General features: G+C 38.7%; 1 protein-coding gene across 1 annotated transcript in view; it reads right to left on the bottom strand.

Moving 5' to 3' along the window:
* The window catches only part of OLA1 (Obg like ATPase 1), a 97,924-nt gene extending 73,331 nt beyond the window's left edge, over window positions 1-24,593 (bottom strand). Inside the window, exons 1-4 of the mRNA XM_082285424.1 lie at window positions 24,532-24,593; window positions 24,197-24,297; window positions 22,379-22,522; window positions 12,582-12,709 (exon numbers count right to left, since the gene is read on the bottom strand). Of these exons, the coding sequence (XP_082141550.1) occupies window positions 12,582-12,709; window positions 22,379-22,522; window positions 24,197-24,297 (373 nt within the window). The 5' untranslated portion in view covers window positions 24,532-24,593. The remainder of the gene's footprint in view (window positions 1-12,581; window positions 12,710-22,378; window positions 22,523-24,196; window positions 24,298-24,531) is intronic.
* Between the last annotated feature and the right edge of the window lie 3,085 nt (window positions 24,594-27,678).

Raw genomic sequence — 27,678 nt, 5'->3', positions numbered from 1 at the left:
TAACACAAGGAGAACAACTTTAAGAAATCATAACCAAGGCACATGCAAATTCTTCCCATTCACCTTGAAATGGGAAGACATGTAAATAAAAGAAAAATACAGCAAAAACAGAGGAACAGAACATCACAGATTAGGTATTTCCAACAGAGAAAGCCATTCAGTAGGTATCTATACAGTCATTAGTACAGTAGGGTCAGAATCAGAAAAACGTGGTTTGCTTGCGGTTTTATTTTAAACCGTGCAAACAAAAACTATTCTGTTCATGTCAAAACGTGTTCATATGGAACAAAACATCTCCTGCAGTCCAGATCACTTCACTGCAAGGCTTTTTTCTCTGTTGCAATATCATCATGTACCATTAATTTGCTAGTTGGAAAAAAACCCCCTGAAGCCTAGCATGTATTTTTATCTACTTGTTAAAAAAAGTACGAGAAAAGCTCTTCATAATGGAGAGGGAAGGAGGAATGGAGGGGGTGGGAGACAAGAACAGGACACAAAAAAACACCTTTTCCAAAGACTGTTCTAAGCAAAAGGGACATGTCATGTTAAACAGTAGTCAATAGCTGTATACAACCAGTAAACAAATTCAGCTCTATGAAAAAAGAACTACATCACCATTTAGTGGTTGCAATTTAGATTATTCTAGCGTGTAATACTTTAATTGTATAAAACAAAGCTGATGTCACAAACACAAAAGAACTTCTTGCAAAGCAAGCACCACAAGTAATTTTTATGCTGCCACTGATGGCTGACAAGTGATGAGCACTTTGTTCGAATTCATATGCATCTAAGGCAACAGGTGGCTTATAAAAAGAAAACACTAAGAGCTTTTTAACTCTTCATTATCAAAATTTTTATAATATGTTTTATCGTAATGACTAAACAATCTCGACAAATAAAAGCTCAACATACTAACTACAAAGATGAACTCTGGCTCAGGGAAAATTATCTGTTATTTTCCTAAAAGCAGAAACTGAGGTAAGGTTCTGGATCCCACTGACTTGAGATCTGCCTACACCCAAAATGTTTTGTAATTGCACAAAGCGCTCAATATTTAAACAGTATCTTGTGATATATAAATTAAAATCAGCTTAAGACAAGAAATTTTATATTTTCTTGCTGACTGTCTTTTCTATACCCATCCCAAACACTAGCTGAATATTGTGGTACACTTGGAAGGAAATTTCTGGAAGTGTATTTTCAAGTCTTAAATCCAACTGAAAGTGATGCATTTCAGTTGTTGCTTAATGTAGTTTTGGGCCAACAGTGGCATTACAGAAACGACATGGTTTTTTTCTAAATACTGCAGAGTCCAGTGAACAGTTTTGTTTTCTTTAAGCACATGAAGACTTATTAAAAAAAATATTTAAAACACCAACACTACTCACAATGGAGGAAAATACTTCATTTACATTTGCATTTAAGTGCAAAATAAAAGCAAAATAAAAGCAAAATAAAAGCCACCATAAAAACAGAGATAATTCAGATTAAAAAATTAAAAATAAAATAACCCAGAGCAGTATTCACTGATTTTGTTACATTTTTAAAAAACTGGAAAGTAAATTGAGAAGACAACAATGCAAAAAGAATACCAAAACAATCTTTATATTCTGCCTTATAATTAAACTATGAAATAATAATCTGTTTATGATTAAAACATTTTAGTGTTTGCTGGTTTGGATACATTAAACTCACATACTACATATTAGACTTTTTCCTCTGCATGGCAATTTTACCATGCCATCCCTAACAAAAAATATTACATCAATATTTCTTATCTTGTACACTGCACACACACACACACAAAATTTCTATGGTGATGTTCATTGGATTAATTTTTCTGCTTTATGACACTTCAGAGAACCCAACCAGAGTCTTAAACTGTCCAACTTTTGGATTCCCTCTGCTTCTTTCCATATTTTCTCTGAAAGCAAGCAATCCCTCTCAGGTCGCCTACAATCCTGTACTTCTACATTTCCTCCCTTTTCAAAGTCTTTCACTTTCACACTCAACTTCCCATTTCTATTGCTATTTAGTTTTGAGACATCAATTTTCACATCAAATTACCAAAGCTGGGTGCAAAAAATATTCAGTAAGCATCAAGGAACTGTTATCTCAGTAACAGGTATCTCGGTAAGTACTGAAATGCAAACCCATGCTCAAACTTATTTTAACAGTTTAACTAGTAAAGTGAGTTTAAGGTATAGAAGTTTCTACCATCATCCTTATCAAGAGAAAAACCCATATGATGGAGGGAGAAAACGAAGAAGGTAGAGAGAAGGAAGAAGGGATGTTGTTTGATTTTGCAAAGAAAGTCTTTTGAACCAATTTTAATAGAAAATTAACCATGTATTACTTGAATACTCAGAAATTTAATAACATACCTAAAGATAAACACTGAGGTTCTGAAGAATCTTCTTGCTATTTTACCAACAACAGATGAAGCTTCACTTTAACTGTAAAACCCAAAATAAGAACCAAGAGTAGCCTTTCTGAGGTATTTCACAAATACAAATAAATGTTTGGCTTGATACTTTGTTAATTGTCTCCAGGCACTGAGGCTCCAGGGTGCTGTTTGGGGCTAGAGAACCCCTGGCATCAACACTAAAGCAACAGTTTCCAAAGCAGCTCTAGCAACTACTGCTGACAAACATCCAGCACTTAAATCCATCCCACTGCTAATTCTGTTTTCTGCAGATGGTATCAGGATAAAAATTCATCTTGAAATACACTGAAAAATAGCTGGGAGAAACTGAAAGGAGGAAATACAAGAGTGACAAGTACCAAATAGAAAAAAAAACTAGGCAATAATAATTTCTGCTGAGATGCCATTGATAACTGGTTAATACATAATTCCTTGTAAACCCAAGTAGAGAAGCAAAACTTCATCTTCAGCCAATGTGAAGCTGGACTTCATCAGGACAGAAGAGAAAGTCTGGAAAACATATTGAAAACATACCAACTATCTTTATTAAAAGGCTCACCAAAAGAAGCCAGCAGATTTCCACATCAATACTTTAGCACTACAACAGCACAAAGGCACATCTGCAACCAAACCCTGCATCTCAATAACATCTCAGCATAAATAAGAGTCATAAGAAAGTCAGGTTTCTTCAGACTCCAGTGGACAACATGCAAGGTTTGAAAGAAAACATGCCTAAGTCTTGCAAACTTGGAAGAAAAAAAAAGGGGAAAAAAAAAGAAGGCTGCAACTGGCATCACATATTTCCTATGGCTGCCTTTTTACAAACATTTTTCATTTTACCCATCTCAGATTAATGCTCCCTCAGCTAGAACAGCATGACTGTTTGCTGAATTACATATTAAATCTGATTAAAGAAATGACCTATTTTTAAAATAACCCAGCAAGAAGAATATGGTTATTTTTAAAAACCAAAAGCCCTTTCACTACACAGTTTCACAATCATTTCCAACAGCACAGAAGAAAGTGGCAGCATATGCATGAGGAAAGATGTCGGAGTACGGAGCTGCTTCAGCTCGCTGAAGACTTTCTCATCCAGTGTACAAGTCTGGCACAACATATGACTTGGACAAAGACAGACACCTATTTTTCTAAAAGTGGCATTCTGGTCATTGTAGAAACCAGGCTGCTCCATTAATAAATAGCAATTCTGAAAGGAAACTGAACCAGAGGTTTCTCTGTCAGTTTATTAAACAATCTCAAACTCTCATAGGCAAAGACAAAGGAACTCTAAACTGACACCCCAAGGATCTCAGAAAAATTTGCTTGACACAGAACAAAAAGGAGGTATACATTAATTAGGTCTTACAACAGCATATATTAACTAACTCAGAAGCCTTGTTTAGTTTGTCTAGGAAAAGTAACTTACCACCAGAATAAGAAACCCAAAGCCCTCCTGGTCTTCATTTGCAGCAGTTACTCCACTGTTCAGTACACAGCAATCACACAAGTAAACTGCTCCTTGTCTATTTTAATGCTGAAGTCACATAAGCCTCGGAAATTGTCACCTCAGCTCATCTGGTATTGACTCAACTGCATATTCTACTGCAGAGCAATGAGGGACAGCAATAAAGAGCCCCTGAGCAGCAACAGTGAACTCCTACTGTCGTTTGCAAACCCAGGGCACACCGTGCCCTCAGATGTGTTAGGAAGCATAGCCATCTATGATTCAACTGAGAAACAGAAGTGCTTCTAGGAACCTATCTAACTTAAAGCTTTCCTTAAAACTCTGCATTAAAAAAATGAAAGCACTTTCTCAAAAGCAACTTTATGAAAGGGATGCTATAATATTCTCAGTTTACAGACCACTCACCTTTCTGATCATGCAGCTAATTAAAGTGAAAATACTCAGCCACTTATCTTTTCCTGTTCTTACAGTCTCACAAAGAACTGTTACTTTACCTTTTCTGAGGTAACCTTCCTCTGACCAAAGGAAAACAGGCTTTCACATTTCACATTAGAAAAACAAATCAAATCCATCTGCAGTACTTTTCCCTTCAAACTTTCAAGAAAGTCCATGGAACAGCAAATAAAAAATTATTAATAAATTATCAAACTATCACTGTTTTTAAAATGTCAGGATACCCTACACCATCAGCAAAGACACCCACTCAAACAGGCAAACATGTATTTCAGGAACAGTCACCTGAACACCCCAACTCTATCACACATTGATGATTTCTTTAAAGTATTACAGAGGAAAAACTCATCTGCATTGCCTAAATAGCAATTACACACTGCCAAATCACGCACACAGAACTATAATAAAAGTAGTTGTAGGTCAAATAATAGCAATGACTCAATAAAGATAGCCTGCCTGGTCTTTATTCTCAGGGGAGGGAGGATTTACTGGTCAAGTACTTTATGACTCACAGTACAGTATATTAGAAATTTTCTATGTATTCTTTAGAATTGAGAGATTGCCCTTGTAGCTCAGTAGGTAGCTCTCCTGTTTCTGGCCTACGAGGTCATAGCTTTAAGTCCCTGCTGAGGAAACTTAAGAAGTTCCATCTATAAATAGAACTGCATTAGATGCTGCTACTCTAGCAAGGGTGGTGGCCTTATAGACAGGAAATTTTATGTTATCATCTGTTCTGATACAAAAAAGAAACTGGACATAAAAAGACATAGGATATTATGCTAAAGATGAATGACAATGTGGATTCCAAAATCCACTGTGACTTCAATTAGCGATACTAACAAATCTAGCATTATCAAACTATGATAGAGGCCAGGGATGAATGCACGAACAGTAGTTTTCCTTCTCAATAAGTAATTAAATAAAATTACAGACTTTACAATATTTGAGATTGAAGAGAAACCTCCTAGGTACTATACAATCAAAATTCAATTTGTGACATCAAAAGGCAACCTCAACATAAAACAAATTTTGGACTGTTTGATTAGTAACATAGTGTTTGAACATTCATAGCTCTCATCCTTTCTGAAGAAGTAAAGTATATCCTTGAGAGACATTTGTTTAATTTTTACGGACTAAAATGATACATATAAACTTTTGCTCCTAATATCCATATATTTGGGGAGGCTTATTCAGCTCTCAGAACAATTACTTTTGAGAAATTGGAGAATGAAACCTATTTAAAATCTTACCTGAGTTTATTTGTGTTTTAAACTGTAACTACCTGGCCTTAGAGGAATATGGATTAAAGCTCAGGTATCACTTTCACTTAGTCTGGCAATGTAATTCACTGTTCAATAACGACAAAGGCTAACTCACATTTTCCAGTACCTGTTCCACAATCTACAACCACGTGCCCAGGAAAACAAATTCACTCCTCTGCTGGAGACAAAGCTCCAAACAACATACTGCAAACTGTTTTGGGGTACAAACCCACAAATTTTGTTCATGTATGCACACCAAAAGGAAAGAAACACCAGCAATAAAACAGGAGATGAGAGGGGTTTTAAAATGTGATTTCCTGTATCTCAAATACACTATGTTCAAGGACAACAACAGATCTTGCAAAGTTCTTCTGCAATTGTTCAGCATACAAGATTATTGCCCTCCCCATAATTATCTTCTCGCCTAAGTGAAAAATCTGATTAGTTAAAAGTTTTCCACAGCTGGCCAAATTAAGCTAGTTGATCCTGCACTGGCACTGATCTATTGAACAGGATGCTGGTGTACAAAATGCCTCCCTCCCTCTTGCAGGTATAGGTTTCAAGGTAGTAGTAACTGAAACTGCATGAGAGAAGATTCACTAGAATCCCATCCCGGTCCTTTAATTCCACTATCAACATTTTGGACAATAATGTACTAGTATCCAAAGCACACACAAGGTCCTTTTCTGCTCTTCAGATGCTTCTACAAACAACTGCTTTTGAGCATCATCCACAAACAACTGCTTTTAAGCATCAGCCTTCATCCTAAGCCTATGCATTGAAGAGTAGGCACATAAGAAAGACAACAGCCACTGTGATGCCTGCTCTGACACACAATCTACTTCCATTTCATTTACATCCACTGCCTCTGCTGCTGGGTGCTGCACAAACACTCCAATCCTACGTGGTCATTTCTCAAGAAGCTTCTTTGAGCAGACGTCTGTACAAATGTTTTTTCTCTCCACCAACATTATTTCTGAGAAAAAAGTGCTGTGCTTCCATCCTTGGATCCAGTGAGAAAAATCTTGCAGCACTAGACAGCATTAGCTCTCCAAGATGGCTTAAAGCTAGTACACAACACCAATGACAACTCCATGTGTTTCCCTGCAAGAAATCTTGTGTCAATGCAGCACGTCTAGAGAATAAGTCTTCGATGACTCATTGTCTCTTCAAATCCCTTTTTTATCAAGTGTTTTGTGGGGTCTTTTTGCCTCAAACTGAATACGGTGTTCAAACAACAACAAAAAAAAGTTTATTCCAACACACTTCCTTTTGCTTCAGTTATCTAAAAGGGGAATGAAGACTCGTATGCTTATGGAATTCCCCTCTAGAACATTGCTTGCCACAGAGCTTAACTTCACCTGCTTTGAGAAGGGACTGTACCCAGCCTGAAATTGCAACATGCAATGCAAGAACAGTCATGCAAATATAAATTATTTCACTTTTGGTGATGATTTTGCTAAAAGGAGTAGAGGAATGCCATTTTCCTAACTCTGTGAACAGAAAAATCTATGCAAAGCCTTTTCTCAAAATCAAAACACTGTACAATATTTAACCCAAAAAAATCCTGAACAAACAAAACTACAAACAAAAAAACCCTAAGCATTAGGTCAATACACAGACACAACTGCCTGTTTAATTTGAAAGCTTTCACAATTTCTGGATTTAATATGGAGAAGTTACTGAAAGCCAACTGAAAGTTTAGCTGAACTGTGAGCCACTCCAAATATTTTATTACACTTTAATTCAGTTACTCTAACAATAAATAAGAAGAGAAAATTTCAATAGGAACTATCATCTACTCAAATAGAATGCATGATACATCTTGATTGTGTAACACTAACAAGTTTAATACGTGCACACTATTTTTAAACTTCAGTGGCTTAGGAGTGAAAGGTTTGTATCTGTAAAGAGGCAACCTTTTTTAACAGGTGTCAATTACACTTAGTAATAAATATAAATATAAAACAAAACCAAAGCATCTTCAAAAAATTGAACAAAAAATATGCCAAAGACAATCATTTTTTTAAAGACAGATATTTTTACATCATTTCAAGGTGAATTTTGACCCATTATAAAGATGAAAAAACAGCTTCAGATATTAGAAGTGACACAGCCAAGCTAAACTGAGCCACTGTGATTCCCAAAGCACAGAGCACACATGCTGAAAAGGATGAGATGTAACTCATACTTTGTTCACTGAAATGCTAGTGCAGTGGAGTATGGCTAAGTGATATCCTCACATCCCTTCTCTCAGTAGCAGTTGGATTTCAGGAGCAGCAATCAGCAGGTATGATTTCTTGTTAGAGAATATGGGGGGAAAATGCATCATGCCTCAAGTATATAAAAGCTACAGATGATTAGCATCTTTATATAGAAAATAGAACATTTTTATAGAAAGTCAAAAAAAGTGAAAAAGGATGACGTATCTTAGTTAAATAACTTTATCATCACTTTGATTTTTGCAGGCAAATCAAAACACTGGCAGTATTACTGCAAGTTGCCATTAACACTCATGATGGTAAAAAATAAAATTAAGTCAACTTGATTTCAAATTCTGAGCAAATATCTGCAAAAATATTGTCAAACTCAGTTTTGATTGGTGCTTTTTTCAAGTAAGAATAAACTACTCAACTGACATGATTCATAGCTATCAAAGCTTTAAATAATGACAAAACAGCTTCAGAAGTTACCTAAAACCCTGAAGGAAGCAGAACCAAGGGGTGTACTAAACATTTCCAGTTTTAACAAACATAAAACTGGAGTAAAAGCAATTAAAGCTTTCTAGGAACCCATTCACATTGGTCACACCAGTCACTTCTGTAAGACTGCAGGGGATGTTTACCTAGCTTCATAGTTCTTTCACTCTTATCACAAAGAACAAGATTTCACGGATTATCAGTTAGCAAACTCCCAAGCCTGCTGCTAAAAGGCAGCTGGAGCTCCTCTGCTGTGAAGTCAGAGCACTTCCAGAGGAGCAAAGCAGGAGCTTCCCAGCCCTCCTTGCCCACCACTCCCCCAGCACCACAGGCAGCTCACAACATCCTCTGCAGGACTGGAACACCAGGGGATGGCACAGGTGAGCTCTCAGGTTCTTCCACAAAACCCAGTGTTGCCTGCCCTGCTTCAAACATTTGGCATCCCACCTTAATGGCTTTTATTAATTGAAAAGGAGAGTTTGATAGCAAAGTACTTTTACAGACAAGCTTCCTCCCAGTCTCTGTACCTTTGAAGAGAATGACTGGATTTCATTAAAGAAACTAAAAATAAGAGAAAAATGTGAAACATATTTTCTAGAAAACTAGGACTGCAGAATATCAGTGGGAAGAGAAATTCAAAAACATGAAGGGCTCTGGCTGTTTAACATCCAGTACGTTCAAAAACTTGACAGAGCTACTATAGCAGGGACTAAATACTGATATCTACCATTTTCCTCACTGAAGCACTGTTTAAGCGTAATTTGTAAATTTACACTTGTAACAAAGTTTCCATTTATAGTTCACCATACAAAGAAAGTAATTTTCTACAAGTACTTGTAACAGGTCTGCCATAAAAGTTGAAAGGTGGTTAAAGCCATGAAACTGTGGAAGAAACACTACCATAACCTTCAAACAGCCTGCCTTCTGTCACTACAAAAAACATTGCTGCCTCAGTTAAAACTGCAGTACACCTGAAACATGGAGAATAGAACTGTCAGAAATGTTTCAAATTAAACCCTGAAACTTGGACGATTAACAAAGCTGTAAGTACCTTAAGCACATGTCACGTTACTATGGGACTGCAAACACCATTATCCAGGACAGACAACCATTTCAAAATTTCATCTCCCATTCACTCAGCCAGTAAGCAAGGAAGTATACCTGTCTCAGGTTTTCATAACTGGATGTGGCCAGAAGTAAATGACACCCTTACCCCTAAGAAACTGGTGTAACCAGTTTCTTTTTAATTTTTCTTTAATTCTTTTTAATTTTTCTTTGTAAGTGTATGGAGACCAACTGGTTTAGTTTAAATACCACTAAATCATTTTCAGTTTGTGCACTTTTACAGAAAAAAACCCAAATAAAGTATCAAAACCCAAGAATGGATTGCTCCATTCTGCAAGAGGAAGACTTAATTGCCTTGTTTGCTGAGCTAAGAGAGTCTACTTCATACTGTCACTAATCATGTATAAAAATACAGTGGTGCTCAACACAAACCTACCTCTCCTCTTACTTGTCCTATTACCCTACCATGTGTGGTTGCCATGTGTCGCCTGTTTCTTTGCACATATTAAAATATACTTTAGACATATAAACAATGTTTTTATTGATTTAATGAAAACCACTTCTCTCAGGAGAAGTAACGGTATAACAAGGATATGGAAACTTGAAGGCTGAAAATTCACAGCCATTTCAAGATGAGGGGACTGTCTCTTTTTAAATGAAGTAAGGAAAGTAGAGAATTAGCCAGGTGGAAACAGACCACATTTGTCCTCATCTTTATGCCATGTAAGAGCTCACCTGCGTGCCTTGTGGTGGATCAACTGATAGGCAACATCCTTCTCCAAAAGACATCTCAGAACACAAAGAGGTAACAACAGTGTGTTCTGTTATGGAAGCTAAAAAAATCCACAAATAAACCTTCTATCCTAAAGAAAACAGTTTAACACATCCTCAGCGAATAAAGAAAATGGGATCAAAACCTTTAGCCTAGAATTATAAAATACCTTTGGTGAGCTACCCAAAGTTTGTCTCATCATACTCAACAAAAGTATGTCAACTTCTTGCCAAGCCACTTCCTTGCCTATTGTTACCTTAATTAATACGACTTGGTTAATTCTCTGCAAAATTACCAACTGAGCCAAGCTAAGTCAAAGTCTAACAAGCTTTTCTTCAATATACTCAGGCATGCAGAGCTTGAAGTTTAGAGCACAAATGCACAGTGAGCTGCTTCTGACTTCCTGCCTGGCATCCATAAATAAGACAAAGACCAATTCTCTGAAGGACTCTGCTTCCCATGCTGGCCATTACCACAGGCAGTAGCAGTGCATATCATGACAGCATAAAGATGGGGAGCAACACTTTCAGTGAAAGTGTTGAAAATTTGTTCCAGAGATTTGTTCCAAAGGTGAAAATTTATTCCAGATCAAATCAAAATGAAAACAAACACTAAATTTTTCATGCTTGGAAAATGCACAGTCCCCAGCTGTCGCAATGACCGTCACTGACCACTGCCCAGGCTAGCTCCTGCAGTGTGCGACAGGAGTGGGGAGCAGCTGGAGGCTCTTGGCTTTAAAGCTGCTCCTCAGGAGCCCTGCCCACGGGAGCTGAAGCTCCAGGCACAGTGGCTGTCAGCAGTCCCTACGAGGGAGAGGATCAAAAGTAGCAAGAAGGCCTGCCACACGGGATAATCCAAATTTATTGGAGGCAACTCCCAGGAGACAAGCCTCGAGCAGCTCCAGGGAACCTCTTATAAAGGGAGGTGGTACAATGGGGATGGCTTAACTGGGGACCAATAGAAATCTCTAAGGGAGGGATATGGACGAGGATAGACATTTCCTTGGGCCAATAGCCTCAAGGGGAGGAGGGAAAGGGATCACATGCCCCAATGGGGCATTGAGGTTTAAGGGATTTCCAAAGGGGGAGGTATCTAGAGGGGTAGGGTCTCGGGGGATTGATGGGGACCATAGAAGGGTAAATTGGGAGGTTTCAGATGATGGACACTGGACCTTCGGGAACAACAGGAGGGGTTTGGGTGATTGATAGGGAAAGAGCTAGAACAAGGGGAGGAGAACAACCATGTAGGGAGCACCGGGGGAGCGGCTTGGGTCTGGGGCAAACCAACTGGGAATAGGAGTGGGGAAGGTGGGGATGAACCACTGGGGTACAGAAAACTTATATAAAAATACAATAAAGGTATCGCATCACCACACCCAGATCAGTTCCTGCCACAGCTCTTCTTACCAAGATTTTACCATTATCTTCTCTTCATCTTCAGCAACACCTTCTTTCCAGCTTGCTGGCATACAAGTCTCACCCTCCAGTCCCCTACTATTACTAAAAAAAATACCCTAAAGTATTTTACCGTGTCCTGCAGCCATAGGGAGGAGGAGAAAAGATCCAGCAGGCAGGAATTGTGCAGCAAGATTGATTTATTTAATTATTTTACAAACTCTTTTATAGACTTTTTTTCTTCATAGTCTAATTGGACAAAGGACCAGCCACCCCTTGGGGGTGATTGGCTAATACCCTAAAACATCCATTGTCAAAATATTTTTCTACTATACCATAAACAAGACTTTTCAAGGCTGCAGGTGTTTGGTTGTTTACATAACTCTGCTACCTCTTCTGCGTGAGAGGAAAGTCTCTCACGGACTTAGAAAATAGCAAGAAAATCCTTGCTAGCAGCATTTTTGTATCCACACCCTACCTCTTGCCCTTGAATAGCAGCAGCTAGCCTGAGTTCTTTTTAAGCCACTTTCTACTGTGACTGCAGAGATTCAGTGTTCAGTGCCCACCCACCAGGCTGAAAACTGACAGTTGGTTTCAGGGCATTGGTTCCCAAAGATACACAGTCCATCAGGAACTTGGACCAAACCCCGGTAAAAGGCAACAAACTTCATTCTCTCAGGAACTGGAAAGTTTAAGGATTCACAAAAGCAGCAGATTTCTACTTCCATTTCTGTCTTTTACTAACATATTCCATTCCTCTTTCTTCATGAAATTAAATAAACTGCCATGCACTGCTGGCAAAAGAAAACAACACATCATTACTGCAAATTTCCCAGTTTAAGTCTTCAGCACAATGCTAATGAAGAAAGGTGTACCTGTTAGATAGCAGAGGATGAGGCTTGGCTGGAAAACCTAAGACAGACCTGATGGCTTTGAATTGAATGGTAAAGGTTAAAACTGTAAGGGATATTTGCTCCACAGTTATTAATTACAGTACAACAATGCTGTCCTTAAGCTAGAAAAAACAGATAAATAAGTTTACATACGCATCAGATGAAAGATCCCATCACAGGCGTTTATGTGAGACAAGAAGGAATTTCCTAAGCCTTGTCCAGTGTGGGCTCCTTTCACAAGGCCAGCAATATCCACCACATTCAGAAATGCTGGAATTTTGCTGAAATATAAAAGTCAAACGTTTCCTTACTAAAACATATTAGCCAAAATTTTGGGCACATAAATAAATTCAGAACATGAAAATCCAACACTTCTTTTTTTTTGGAACAAGTTAAACATCACAGTATGGAATGTGTAAGACAAAATTCCTCCCACTGTACGTAAAACACCCATTCTCTAAGTTCTCTGTAAATATTTATGCAAAATTAAGTAAACTAGTTTTGAAATGTGGAATCATACAGACAACTATACAATAATCGAGCAGGCCTGGAAGACTGAGGCATAGATATATCATGTGTAGTGCTTTCCCAGGACCAAAGGGTAAGACACAAAAGGCCATTGTGCTCTGCTATTGCACACCTCTAAGGTTACCATTTAGTTCAGCAAGTTATGCAACTTTCTCAGAAGACAAGAGCAGGGGTTTTTTTAATACACTGGTGATTAAAACTAGCAGTGATCAGGGTTATGCAAACAATTTGGAAAAAAGGCAGATAAGTTAAGGTGGTATTGTAATGTAAACAGCTGTGATGTTTTCCACCAGACTGAACAGCAAATGGTTAAGCAGACATGTTCATATGACATTTTATATAGCAACAGAATAGACATTAAGTTCAAATTAGCTGAAAAAAAACAGAAAAAAGCTTTTAAAGTTATGGGAAATTTATAAACTTCAAACCTTCTATCCTCCACAAATCTTCAGCTTGTTTTTAAATGAACAAATAACTTAGTGGCATTAAACTTTACATGTACACCCTAAACCAAATTACTTCTCAAAATCCAGGTGAGTTGGAAAAAAACCCAAGAAACCACTAAAACCTTGTGATATGGCATTGACTAAAAGCACCTTCATATGTTCTATGCAAATGACATCATCATCACGAACAGTGGCAGAGAGAACCACACTGAAATGCTGCAAATCCCTCACTTGTGAAAGACCAGAAACCACACACCACAGCCTCAAGATCTCCAGCTTGATGGCTTCAAAATAAGTAGCTGGAACAGTAGTTCATTCCCATCAAACACTTTATCACCATCACATTTCATTAGCACTATGCTAGGACTAACACAACAGCTCACTGTTTGTTTCACTGGCAGTAAGTATAGCGGCAAACACCCAAACCCACGGCTTGCACAGCCCCAGCGAGAGGGGTGAGACACACCCTGGAGCGGGCATGAGCGGAGAGAGCTGATTTGGAAAGCGGAGTGTTCTGTTCTGTGGTGAGTGTTCTTCAACACCAGATTCAAAGCCAAAGATATAAATTCTGTGGTCTACCTTAAGATGCCTTTTCCAAAGACCTACCATTGCAGTGCTGCTCACAGAGAGAAACAACCACAAAGGTGGGAATGAGGGCTAGGAATGACCCAGCCAGTAACCTCCCAGGCAGCCCTTACAGAAACCCTCTCTGAGCACTATTACACTTCTGAAATCTTTACTGTCCACAGCCCAAAATGAGCTTTATTTTTATCAGTGTCACAACATGCTGATAAATACGTTTTTTCAAATACTGAAATATATGACAAGACTGCTGTCAAATCTGTAACAGCAGGAAACTACACCAGCAGGAAAATCACCCTTCTCTTCTTATCCCAGTGCCTGGTATGGCAGCTATAGTCCAGACAGAAAAAAAAAGTAGTTACAGAAATCTATGGATCATTGTCTCTGCTCAGAGCAACTGACTTAGGTAGAAAAAAACACAATTTCAACTTTTTTTCTTTGGTGCTACCCCACTTGCCTTTGACTGTAAGTAACACATATCAGCAGATGTCCTTCCTCACTTCAAATCAACTCCCTAATTTGGGAAGAGATGATTCACTAGAATCTGTCTGAGTATGGAACATCAATTATTTCTGGAAAAGTGGTTGACCTAAAGGTTTTGTTTTCAATCTTGCTCTAACATTTCCAAAGAAAAATTATTTCTTTCAAGTAAAATAATTTCACAATACAAGATCTGGACAAAATCCTTTTTGTTTACCAAGGTGAAGTTCAAAGTGTCACTAAACCTGTCAGGTGTAATAAATTAGGAACTTAATGACATGTTTCATATAATTAATATCTTTGTGATGTACTTAGAAAGAAGCAATTATGTAACATGATACAATAAGTTACTTTAACTCAGGTACACAGTTATGTTGACTTTAAACTTCACTAGGCCCATGAAAAGAAGGGCTCATCCTTGGGAAGACAGATATCATGTGCCGCAAGTTAATGCCGTGGAATGCAGTCAAAAGAACATGACTGTCCCACTATTTTTTTTTTTTTTTTTACACAAACTCAGAAACAGCAAATCCTTATTTAAGGCACTAGCAATAGTAACTCGCAGTCTGAAGACAGAAGCGAGTACCTATTAGTGCATTAATCTTTTGCCTGTCACAAAGAGAATCAACATACTTCTAAAGAAACCGCGGCAACTTCCCAGTCTTTGGTTTTTGACGCTCACTCAAAAGCAAGACAGAAAAATGCCACTCTGTAAAGCACTTCTCCATTGTAATTTTAAACTGTGTTTTAAGGAAAACAAAGGTGGTGTAAGGAAGGTTCTATGCTCCCCTCTCACCTTTCTGGTAGGATTAACTTCCTGGCCAGCCATCAGAACAATTCACACTTTCACTACAAAGATGCCACATTAGAGCAAGACAGATACCTTCATATGCAAATGGTCACTCTATCACCAGAATCAACCTCATTTGCTACACAATGGAAAGAAAACCCCCGCACATTTCTTTCACAGTTGAGTAATACAAGCAAGAGTCCTTTGAAGTATGTGGGTTTCCAGGGTGCTTTCTCACCTTCACTTCGGGTATCACAAAGCTCACGTTCCAAGCAAACGTGGCAGACACCTTTCCAGGTCTAAATTTGTTTCATGATAGAAAGATGAATACACAGAAAAGCAGAAAAAGGCACAAGCTAGTCACACTTGCCTGTACTCTGAAGGACAAAGAGTAAACATTATGAAACGAAATAAACAGAGAACACTGCACAGAATGGGGGGAAAGCACCGTATATCTTGAATATGGTTTATTGAAGACTTAACTGCATTTTGCTTTTCTTTTTTCTCCTCCTCTAAACAAATTAATTTCCATTTCCTAGGATTCATTAGTCAGCATTAGCATAATGTCACTGAGCCTCAAACGATCATCAGGAACAGGTGGCATCAACTGATCATTTGTACAAATCAGTGCAACACCAAGCTACCATAAAGCACGTCACAAGGATTTATAATACGAAACAGAACACCAAGTCCAGAAGTATCTCTATATTTTAACCACAGGTATAATCCTTGGGCAGGGGTTTTTTACCCCACTTTGAAAAACAGCAGCACTGCGTTTGTGTTAGTGTGCTACCTTCACTGTATGAGCAACCATGCAGTAAAGAGCACAAGACTCACTGGGCCAGACAAAGTACAGTTTTGCAGTCTGGTGGTTAGGGCACTTCAGGAGTAAGAGGCTTATGCATCCATAGGGTTACATATTTTGCAGGGGGTGAAGCTTTTTTTCCACTAACTTAGTTTTTTCACAAACTTAGTTTCAAATTCATTGTTTCAAATTTCAGTCCAAACCAGTTACTTAAACAGGAGGAGTTTTCTTTACCTGACCTCTTTGTCCAGTACAGCAGTTGTGAATGGATTAATGCAACCAGTTACTTTCTTGCTTCTAAAATGTATATACATACAGTATCTACAATTTGTTGTGCATAATTTTTTTTCCAAAATTTGAGGGGAAGCGGCATACATTTATTTCTTGAGTTTCCACAAATAATTGCTTTGTTGAAAAAACTCACAGTCAGCACACACCTGAAGCTGTGACTTCAACTGAAACATGATAACTGAAATGCTGTTTCTCTCCCTGGATTTTCTCTCTTCTATGTTTCCACAGTCTCTCTTCTCCAATGAAACCAAAATCCCATTAGTTTCTCTGCAGCATTTAATACAGTTTACTTAAATTTCACCTCCACCAGGAAACCCTGGAAAGCCACATGACAGCTTCATTCAACTAAAGCTTCAACTAAATTCAAACGCAGTAGTTTTCCAGCAAGCCTTGATGATAATACTCATAACACACTTGCTTTTTACTCATTTCTTCAATAGTTCAAGAAATTTCTCTCAACTCAAACTACCTGATCCTAGGTCCCACAACCAAGGCGGCCAGATTCTTCAGTATGAAGGTAAAATGTCCAGCTCCCCTTTCTCTTCGGTAAAGCCAAATGTATTACTCATCTCCTGCTTCCCACACAGGCTCTTCTGCCTTTAAAAGCAGCTACACTAAGTCTGTTAGAAAAGAGAAATTCTTCCTCCTTCCCGAAAATTCATACAACTTCAGTCAGAGTCATCTGTTAGCATTCACAAATGACCTGAAGTAAATGTAGCAACATAGAAAGAGAACATGTATATTTTGACAACCTCTTTAAGAGCCATTCGACTCTCAGTCTGTCCTCACTGCTATTTTTGGCTCATTTCCAAACAGTTCAGTTCTTCCCTCTTCCAGGAGACTGTACTCCCTATTACAACTCCTGCAATCAATCTTGCAAGCAGTTTTGACCAATGTAAGCAAAATCCCTCACTGGACAGTTAAAAGAATCTGCTTCCAATGAACTAGGTACTGCAGATGAACCTGGCCATTTCTATACAAGAATGATTTCATTAATAGCATTTTATCCACGGTACTGACAAACAAGACTTGAACCTAACAGCACATGAACCAGAAGTGAAATATCTACTAATTAAATTGCCCTTAGATGAATTATAACAAGGTAAGACATTCAATGTGGATTACAACACATACTCCATGTCCTGTAAATACCAAACACCTGCATTCTCAAACTATTCAGTAAGTTATCACACCAACAAAATACAACTAATTAAATTTTGCCTTCTCCCATCAGGCAGAAAAGATGGCTCTAGTCACCATTACTTAAGGTTTTTCATTCACTGCTGGCAAATATGCAGTGCTAGAACATGCATCACAGCCCAGCTGATTTAAGCAGGCTCAGAACAAACTGAAGAGCAGGCAAACTTAGTAACACCTAAGGAAAAATAACATTAACAACAGGATATAGTTACCAATTTTCAGTCATTTTCTGTAAAGAAATGGAATTCTTTTACAGATGATGATATGTTAGATTTACATCCTGCTAAGTTATTGATCTCTCACTCTGAAACTACAGGTGGTTTCCATTTATGTAAATGTTCCTCTTAAACATAGATTAAGTCCCACATGATGTCCCTCAGAAAGTCCCACTGCTGATCTGGATTCTACAAAATGCTTTCCAGCAACTGATTACATAATTTTGACTTTAAAACTTTATCACGTATCTGAGTACACTATCCTACAATGAGTTCAAGGGAACTTTCATTTAATATTGCAGACTTTCATGATCTAGACAGCAATGGGACTAACTCAGATTTAGTACAGTAACCATCATTTGAGCACTAGTGATCAGAATGAATGAATTTTACTGTCTGCAATGCAAAAAAACAAAGCAATCTGCTGACAAAAAGGATTGAGATCCTCAACTATAATGGGCAGTGCTAGACTTGAAGAGGGGTAGTTGCAATTTAGATATTATCCTCCTTGGAGATAACCAAAATTGCTTTAAATTTTAAGTTTGAAAAGGACATCCAAGATAGATTAGAAATAGTCTAGCTGAAATAGAAATGTTTGTGGTTGCAATAAGCTTTGTGTTTGTGAATGCATGTGTGCAAGGCAACTCACAGGTGAAAACAAGGAATGAAACAAATACTGACAACTTTTTAAGTAGTTTGATTCATCCTCTCTTGACTCACTCCTGCTTATAACCTCATTTGATTTTAAGCAAGGGAGGAACCAGAAACACCAGACTTTAACATCACTTTTTTTATTAATATTTTCAGACAGATTGATTTCTATCAGCCAATGCAGTCTTTGGGTGTAATTACTTACAGTTAGGCTGTAGGTTAATTACCTTAGGCTTACTGTGCTTCTTCCTGAGCACTTCTTTTAGTCATGTAGCTTGGAGTAAAGTAGAAAAAACGCAAATAATTGCAGTGAGGAGATTATTGGGGCACAAAATAAATCAAATAAAGAGGAAATTGCAGTTTCCTCCACCACCTCAGTGAAAATCATTGTGAGGCTGGACTCCAGAGTCACCTGAGGCACATCTCCTGGTCAGGCAGAGCACACTACAGCTGTGGCAATAGGCAGGAGGACATATGAGCTAAGAGTGGTGGGTACATGCACCCAGAGGCTTTCAAGCTATTTGTGAGTTAGGACACAAATCACTGTTCAAATTACATGAGTTTGACATACTTACACTAAAAAAAATATTTTTAAGTTTAAGGTGATTAAGCAGCATTTTAATTAAATTTAGAACAAAAATACACAAAAAAATAGCTTCATTAAAGCTTTTATTAAGTTACTAAAATTTCTTCAGTTGCACTATACACACAGCTCTTTTTTTTGTGAGATACCCATCACTCCTAAACACACGACGTCCCATAAAATATTAACTCAGTTAACAGAGCAACTGTTTCTGGCTTCCGTGTCATAATTGTCATGTCAGGAGCTACTTGTTGAGATGAAAAACATCTCTTTTCCATTACAAAATTAGCAAACCTCATCCTCTGCTACCTACTTAGGATTCATAAATAAGGTGGGGAGGAAATAACACCTTTCTGCTTTAGTTCCTGCTGAAGTGAATCAGTCTACAGAAAATACTCTCTTTCTAATACTAAACTGGAACTAATCCAATCATTAGTCTGTAAAACCTTGCCTGAAAGTACCTATACTGGGGGAACAGGGGTAGAAGGACAACAAAATAAAAAAAATAAACCCTCTCCTTTCTGAAAAAGCTACACATGGGCACAATGTAACAAGTGAGTTTTCACTGAATATTGTATGAAATTTATAACAAATAAATCGTTTAAATACATACATAAAGTTAGTAACATAATATAAACAAATACCTTAAAATAACAAGCATTCAGAATTGTGTTTAATATATTAAGATTTCTTCTATTTTTTTAGTATCCAGTTTCATTCACAGCAAAAAGCAAGTAGTAGTAACACTAAAGCTCAAAGAAATAATCTATATCATTTGGCAACAACATAGCAGTTTTAACAGTAAGTTCTTAGAGCCCACCTTCTGTGTACAGTCTATATCGCTCAACTTATTTATTGTCAACAGTCACATACATCCCACTGCTGCAGAAAGAAAAAAAGCACAGGTTACAAGTTCTACCAGTGTACCTTAATCTATTAAGTACAGATTTACCTGTAGGTAATAGTCTCTAAATTGTTGCCTATGTGATTTCATTTACAAACATTTACATTTCCAATTAATACCAGTCAGCTTTCAGCACGGCCTAACAAGTAACAGCACACCAGTCCCAAGGAAGCTGAGGCTCTCCTCTTTTCGAGAGAGGAATGGATCTTCAAGCAACAAACAGTACCTGAAGATCCCAACTCCTCCTCCAATGGCAGAACAGCCACAAACTCATACCAGCAATGTCCCTGGCAATAGTCAGTCTAGCTGCAGCAGAGCAATCCCAGCTCAGTGGGACCGACAGCAACTGCCAGCCCTGTCCCTCTCCCCCTGCCCTGGCACAGCAGGCACCAAGGCAAGATCACTTTGTACTGTCATACTTTCTTTCAGTTAAGACAAAGTCACCCCTTGTTTCTTTTCCCTATCTCCCAACAATGACTGCAGTTATGTGAAGACTAAGTGTAACATACGGGAAAAAAAACCCCAAATGTTTTAGATTTTGAAAGACAAAATCTTGAGGCTAGACGAGAGTCCAATTTGAAGAGAATTCACTGTTTATAAAACATTCTGCATGCACAGATGGATTACGTCTACTAAACCAAACAAGTAGAAAATTACCACAGAACGTATTACATAAAGATGAAGAACAAAATCAAGACTATACAGAGAAATTAAGACATTTAAATTACAATTCAGTAGCGTATCTTTGTGACTACAGCCTTCTTTTCCTAAGTTAGTCTCAGGCAGACAAGCACAAACAGCCCAATAAGTTACTTCAGTCTACTGTCCTACTAGATTAGCATTAATTATCTCTGCTTTATTGCTATTACAGTGAAATACAAAGATCATATAAGCAGCATAAGTGAACTCAGGAGATATAACTATCCACTAATGCCCACATCCATTGACTTTAAGTAACAAATGTCTGTAGAAAGTCAAAAGACCATTCAAATAAAAGCTGATTATCCAGCTTATTATCAAATTCAGTATATTTACTGAATACAGATTCAGAAAAGATACTATTTTCATTAATATTTTTAGAGTGATAAGGGGGGAGGGAGGGAAGGAGAATTTGCTAGTCAGAGAACACACAGAGGTATTTACGATCTTAGAACTCCATGTAAAGATAGATGGCCAAAGGCAGGGTGAGGGGAGAGGTAATAATCTCTTTGTCACTTCAACTATTAATTTGGGAGTAGCTATTCATAGCCAAGTGAGAAGAAAAGGGGATTTCTGACATGGCCAAAGCAGCACTAATAATACAATTTAGAAGAAAATTTCCAACAAAACTTCAAAGCCACACCATTATCTCTGGTCAACAGCCTCAAAACTTTGTCTCTAATTCAGTTTAGTTTTTAAGATCCATGCCATAACCATCATACTTAACACCGACTTGAGCAGGAAAAACAAGGTAACGTTATAACAATCCACCTAAACAAATAGCTTCATATTAATGCAGTATTTAAAAACTGCACAATAGTTACAGACGGAAACAGCTTGTTTAGACCTGAAAATCAAGTCAGAAAATGGATTTTTTTGATTAGCGACTAATAAATCTTTTTTAACTGTGGGTGAGATCTGGCTCTAAAACTGAGGCCCAAGAGTTAAAAAAAGCACATGTGCACGCTAGTTTGCCCTATGATTTATGTACACTCACTTGATTCATGATACCTCTGCAAGTAACTGCAAACTGAAATTAATGAGTCACAAGTTCCTATATAAGTTTCTGTTTTCTGGAAGCACCTTAAATTTTGCTGTTCAAGCGAAAAAAAGTTCCCACATTGAACATACAGAGCAGATTACAGACAGAGTCAACAGCAAAAAAATTGATGTGACAAAATTAATACACTCCTAGAATAATGAAAGAATCGGGAGAGATGTAGTATAGGAACATCCTTGAATATACCACAGAACAAGTAGCAGAGCCTATTAAAAGGAGAGAAAATCGGGGACAAAAAAGACTGCCCATAAAACTTACTGCCAAATAACTGAGGATGCAGGGATAATGACAGATATTTGTTTAGCTCCCTACAGCGCATACAATATTCTGAATGATACAAAGTATAGGGTGGAAATCTTACAAATTAGCAACCTTAGACATGTTAGGTATGTCCACTACTGTTCACTTTTCAAACCTCTTCAGAAGATCCTCCCAGTCACCTGGGAGCAACCATCTTCAAAGACAGGAACGCCAACACCAAATGGTGCTGAGCAATGACTGACAGCTCCTACATTTATCATTCTCATACAATAAAGGTCATACTGGGGGCATGGGAAAGGTATAATCCAGGTGGACATATAATTTCATATTCTAAAACAGATGTCAATAACAAACTTGTAGACATTACATTTGCATTAAACTTTCATGAAAAGTTTTGGTTCACTAACGCTGCTTCAGCTGCCTAACTGAAGAAAAATATTAAGAATCTGAGTTACCTCGGAGGTTTGTGATACTGGCACAGGAAGTCAAATCTGTCATCTGGCACAGGTACTCGACTCTCATTTGGATCGATAGTACAGAAAGGAAAATTTTCCGCTGCCGCTTGACTCTTCGTTAACACATTGAAAAATGTTGATTTCCTATCAACGAAATACACACATTCTTAAAGTAGTTCAATTCAGAAGCATTTAAAAGTACTGGATAAAACCAGATCTTATTCTAACCCAAAGTGATACGGAGCTTTTTCTTTACTTCAATAGCAGTGACCATTCCCCCAGTTACAGCAGAGGACACACGTACCTGTAATGCCCCACTGAAACCCAGTGATGTTACCTCTCTCCCCTACCCTTTAAAATTCCCCTAAGTACATATATTGCACACACATGTTAGCAAAAAAAAATAAAGTCAAAAGCAATGCACAGCCCTACTGGCCATTTCTCATTTTCCTCAAGAACAGTGAGACACCCATAAGGATGCTTGAAACTTTTCTTTGAACTAGTTTTGCCATGACTCACCCTTTCCACAAGGGTATTGTTCCTTCAGATTTATTTACATTGTAACACAATTTCAGTATCTAAGCAATAAAAGTCAACAATAAAGAGAAAAAAAGCAGCACAGAAAGCAAACCACATCAGTTAATCAATTACAATTAATCTTTTGTTCATATGAAGATACAGTTGTACCTTACCAAACTATTTTCATCCTTGTTAAATATCAGTGGAAAAAAGTACACTATCAGGGGGAAAAAAAGAACACTTTCCCTTAAATCAAAAGGCAGATCACTTTGGTAGCTGGCATTTATTAAACCAAAAGAGCAATTCTTGATTTATTAACTCCCAAATCTTCTACCATAAATATTCAGGTTGTTGTGTTTTTCAGAGGTGCTCTGCATACAGCCAACATGCTCAAAAGTCACTAACAGTTTTCTTTGAAAGTTACATCATAACATAACTGAAAATGCTATTTATCCCCATTGACATGCTGTACAATGCTACAGCTAATTATTTCCTTTATGGAGTACGTCTTAGCTATACCCTGAAAAATAAAATAAATTATAATGAAAATATAAGAAAGCAATGCTTCCAGATTTAAGACGTGCACAAAGGTTTGTCCTCTAATTTGTTAAAGATTTAAAGTTTGAGAATGCTGAGACCTTTTCTTAGTAAACAGGATACACGAATTAATACCAAAAGGTTTCACATGTGTATCTTCCAGGCAATCAATTCATCCTCCTTTTCAAGAACAGCTCCTGTGAGGAGCCATAACTACAAATGACAAGCATGACAGAAATCAATGATTAACGTTTCAGCATCTCTTCCAAACTGTCACTTAGGCTTGTCTCACTACAAACTCTGAAGAAGTTTCAAGAAAGTCCTCTTCACTGCCAATGACACGGAATAATTAACCCCTTCCTGTGCACATCATCCCAAAATATAAAAGGAATTTGTTGTGCACGTATGCCTAAGTATTTGCATAAAAACATGCATTACACAAACACAACAGTGGAAATAAGGAAATACAAAGGACATGGTGTTTTATGAAACTCAGCAATTATTAAGACTTTTCCTTTCTCTGATCCCTTCCCTATAATCTTGTCCAGACTCGTACACACCTGCCTATCGCTGCCAGTTTTGCGTCGCTCCACCTGCAAGTAGTTCCAGCTAAAGACAAGTCCATCACTGAGCAGTAAGACTTGTGTCCCTGAGCTCGCATCCGCACCTTTCTGCGCCCAGACAGCGCCTCAGGTCCCTGCCCGGCGCAGGGGCGAACTCGGGGAGAGCGAGGAGCCTCCCTGCCCGTCCCCGAACACCTACCCCACGTTCGGCAGCCCGACGATCCCGATCTTCAGGGACGTCCCGAACCTTCCGATAATCGGGTGCGACTTAACCCCGTCGCCTCCCTTTTTCGGGGGCATCTGCAAGCACAGAGGAGGGCACACTGAGCTCCCCGCGACACCCTCGCGCACCCTCCACGCCCCGTCCCCTCCCGGCACGGCGCAGCGGCCCAGCCGGGGCCTCCGCCTCCAGAAGGCCGAGGAGAGACACCCGCGCGGCGGCGGCCGCCGGGGCCGCGGCGGCGGCCGGGGATGGTGCGGGGCTCCCCGCGGCCGGGGCGGGCGGTCCCGGCTGTGGCCGAGGCCCCAGCTCACCTCGGCGCGGAGCCGCCTCGGAGCAACAAGCGCGAGCGGCCCCTCGCACGCGGATGCGCCGGCGGAAGGGGCGGGGCGAGGCGCGGCCATTGGCGGGGGCGCCGCGGGGGAAAGGTCGCGCCGGGAGGGCGGGGGAACCCCCGGCCCGCCCCCCGCAGTGCCGGCGCGGCCCGAGCCCGGCGCGGCCCGCGGGTGGCAGCGGCGGTGGCCACGGCGGAACGGCCGGGCAGCCGCAGGAACGCTGCGCGCAAATCACAGAATCAGTGAGCTTGGAAAAGACCTCTGAGATCATCGCGTCCAACCTATGACCAAGCACCTTGTAAACTAGACCATGGTACTGAGTGCCGCATCCAGTCTTTCCTTAAACACCTCAGGGGACGGTGACTCCACCACCTCCTGGGCAGCCCATTCCAATACCTAATCGCCCTTACTGTGAATAAATCCCTCCTAATGTTCAGCCTAAACCTCCTCTGGCACAGCTGAAGAAGACCATGTCTTCTAATCCTGTCACTGGGCGCCTGTGAGAAGAGGCTGACTCCCACCAAGCTACAACCTTCTTCCTGGGAGTTGTAGAGAGTGATAAGGTCACCCCTGAGCCTCCTCCAGGCTAAGGTCCTGGTCTTCTGTTTGCCCACCCATCAATCCTGCACCAGCGCAGGAAGCACTGGAAAGGTGAAACACCCAATGCCCAGAGAAGTGCCATGTGCTTTTTGAATTCTAAGGAGCACTGATGCTTAGGCACACCACTAGACTTTTGTTCATGCTTATCTAGATAAAGAGGTGTGTGGTCAGGAGGAGACCCTTGTAAATATGTTGTGATTTATTTATAACAATTTACATAGAAAATTAATAAAATAATCAAGGAATAAAATAGTGAGGTCATGAAGAAAAGATGAAACATTTAGAATCTATAAAAAATTAATTGCAGAATGTTACAGAAGTCAGAGCAGGACTCTTCAAAAAAATTAGACGTTTTCTTTAACTCAGGCTCTGCTTCTCTGAACCATTAAAGACAGGCACCATCAAGTGTTGCCTGCTAAGAAAATTGAAGGAGAGAAGGCAGTAAAAACTATTCTTATGGCATGCCCTATTTTAAGTCCATAAGATAAAATTCTCAAAACTTGAAAAACACCAGAGTGAAGGAGTCAAGGTGAGAGTATCATGAGATCTATATCATCTCTATCACAGTAAAAGGAATATAATATTGAACATGTTTTTAATTTTTTTTTAAAGAAAGGACACTTCTATTAAGCCTAATTTGAAATTATACATAAAAAATGTCTGTTAAAACTTTTGTATTTCAGTGACATGAGATTTTTGCAACAATAATATTGAGGAAGAGAATGCTGTATCATTTCAGAGTTTTTCTATTAGTATAGTGATAGTAACAGTTCTTGATAGTAATATATTTACGTGGTCTTTCTACTGTCTTAAAATCTATCGCTATACACTTAAGAGGGAAAAAAAGTATATCTAATTCAGATTAAGATACAGTTACTTAGCTGTTGAATAAAGCTAATGTATTACTACACCAAACATTCAGTAATATTGAAATTAACAGAAATCATTTCTAAATAAATTCAGCACAGACCCTGAATCCTTCACATCCATCAATTACAAACTTCAGTAACCAAATTTAGTTTCCTTTTCAGGAACAAAATAAAAACACCATAGTTTTCCACCCTTCTAAAGCTCGAGACACTTTACTTGTCCTGAAAGTAGTGATTTGCAAGACTACTTCACAGCAACAGCACAGGATGGATTTGCCTAGCTCTATTAATAAGGCCACAAACTTTCTGAAAGACTACTTTTGGAGAGCTTTTCTGCTTATTAAATTTTCCCACAATCCAAACATTTTGTCAGACGATTTTGTTGTCCAATCTGAGGCACAATAGCTCTCAGTAGATAAACTTCTTGACTGTCTTCTTAAAATAAAAATATTTAACTTACCAGTTATAAGCACAATATATGTATAAGGCATAAGCAGTTTGATACATGAAGTAAAGGAGTGTATAAGTGTGTTTGTGTATATATACATACACAAATAATAAAGCCTGCTGTAGGTGTAATTTTCGTTTTAGCTGTTGGGGAAAACAGCTGAACTGGAAGAGAAAAAGAAATTAAAATCCCTGCCTACTTTTGTTGCTGTACTTCAGTGTGACTACATATGGTAACAAAGTCAGTGATGTGTGTACGAAAGTGTGCAAGTTTGAATATAAGTTTTTAATTTATGCTCTTCATTCAACATACTGTAATAATGGCCCCCTTCTCCCCTTCCCTCCCACCCCCTCCATAGTCCCTATATCTAATTTACTGTTAGCATGGCCACTTCACTAAATGCAGATACAGGACTTCAAAGCATTTGATCCCTTCAGCTAGAAATCGACTCACAGCCATGTAACACTTCATCTTATATGCTTTTGATTTCAAGTTGCTTTTAAAGTCAAGGTTTGCCTTATTTGGCTGAATGTTTCTATCCAAATCCGTCATAATGGTGAAAGCCTCATTTTAAACTGGCATACATAGTTTAAACCGTAATCATCTTGACCATATTACATACAAAATGTGTTTTATAAGTTTAACAGAAAAAAACACAAACATCTAGAAAGCAATCATCTCCATGTCAACTCTCTAACACTGAAGTGCTGCACAAATACAGCTTATTGTACAGCTGGATCACGTGCAGAAGCCAAACAGCCCTGGAGCAACTCTACCTGATTAAAAACAATGTTTGAAGGACAGTAATAAAACAATCAGTTTGTTGTTTCTGCCACCAACACAGTCTTTGCTTTCTGCTGCCCAGAACATATATTTACAGCAAAGTCACTGTTAACTGCAAAAATAAGTGGTTTTGTAGAACTGAAAGACTAAAGACAGAGCCCCTGATCCTTGCTGTGACCAGGTAATATTCAGTGCAGCCCAGGGGGTGAGAAGAACACAGCTGCTTTTGCACACCCCAGCTTGGAATTACCTGGGTCCCTGCCACTTGAAGGGAGCCAGATGACTCCTAGTAACACATACACTCGGTACTAAAAAGAAACACTACTCAAGGACATGGTCTAAACTAAATGGTGTTCATCGAGTTCTGTGAAGTTTAAAGGTAGTCATCACACAGCTGAACTGTGCTTGAATACAATATTTTTAAAC

This window comes from Coloeus monedula (assembly GCF_965178545.1).
Source record: "Coloeus monedula genome assembly, chromosome: 7".
Classification (NCBI taxonomy): domain Eukaryota; kingdom Metazoa; phylum Chordata; class Aves; order Passeriformes; family Corvidae; genus Coloeus; species Coloeus monedula.
The sequence above is the reverse complement of the archived record's forward strand: the minus strand, read 5'-3'. Positions and strand labels throughout refer to the sequence as shown.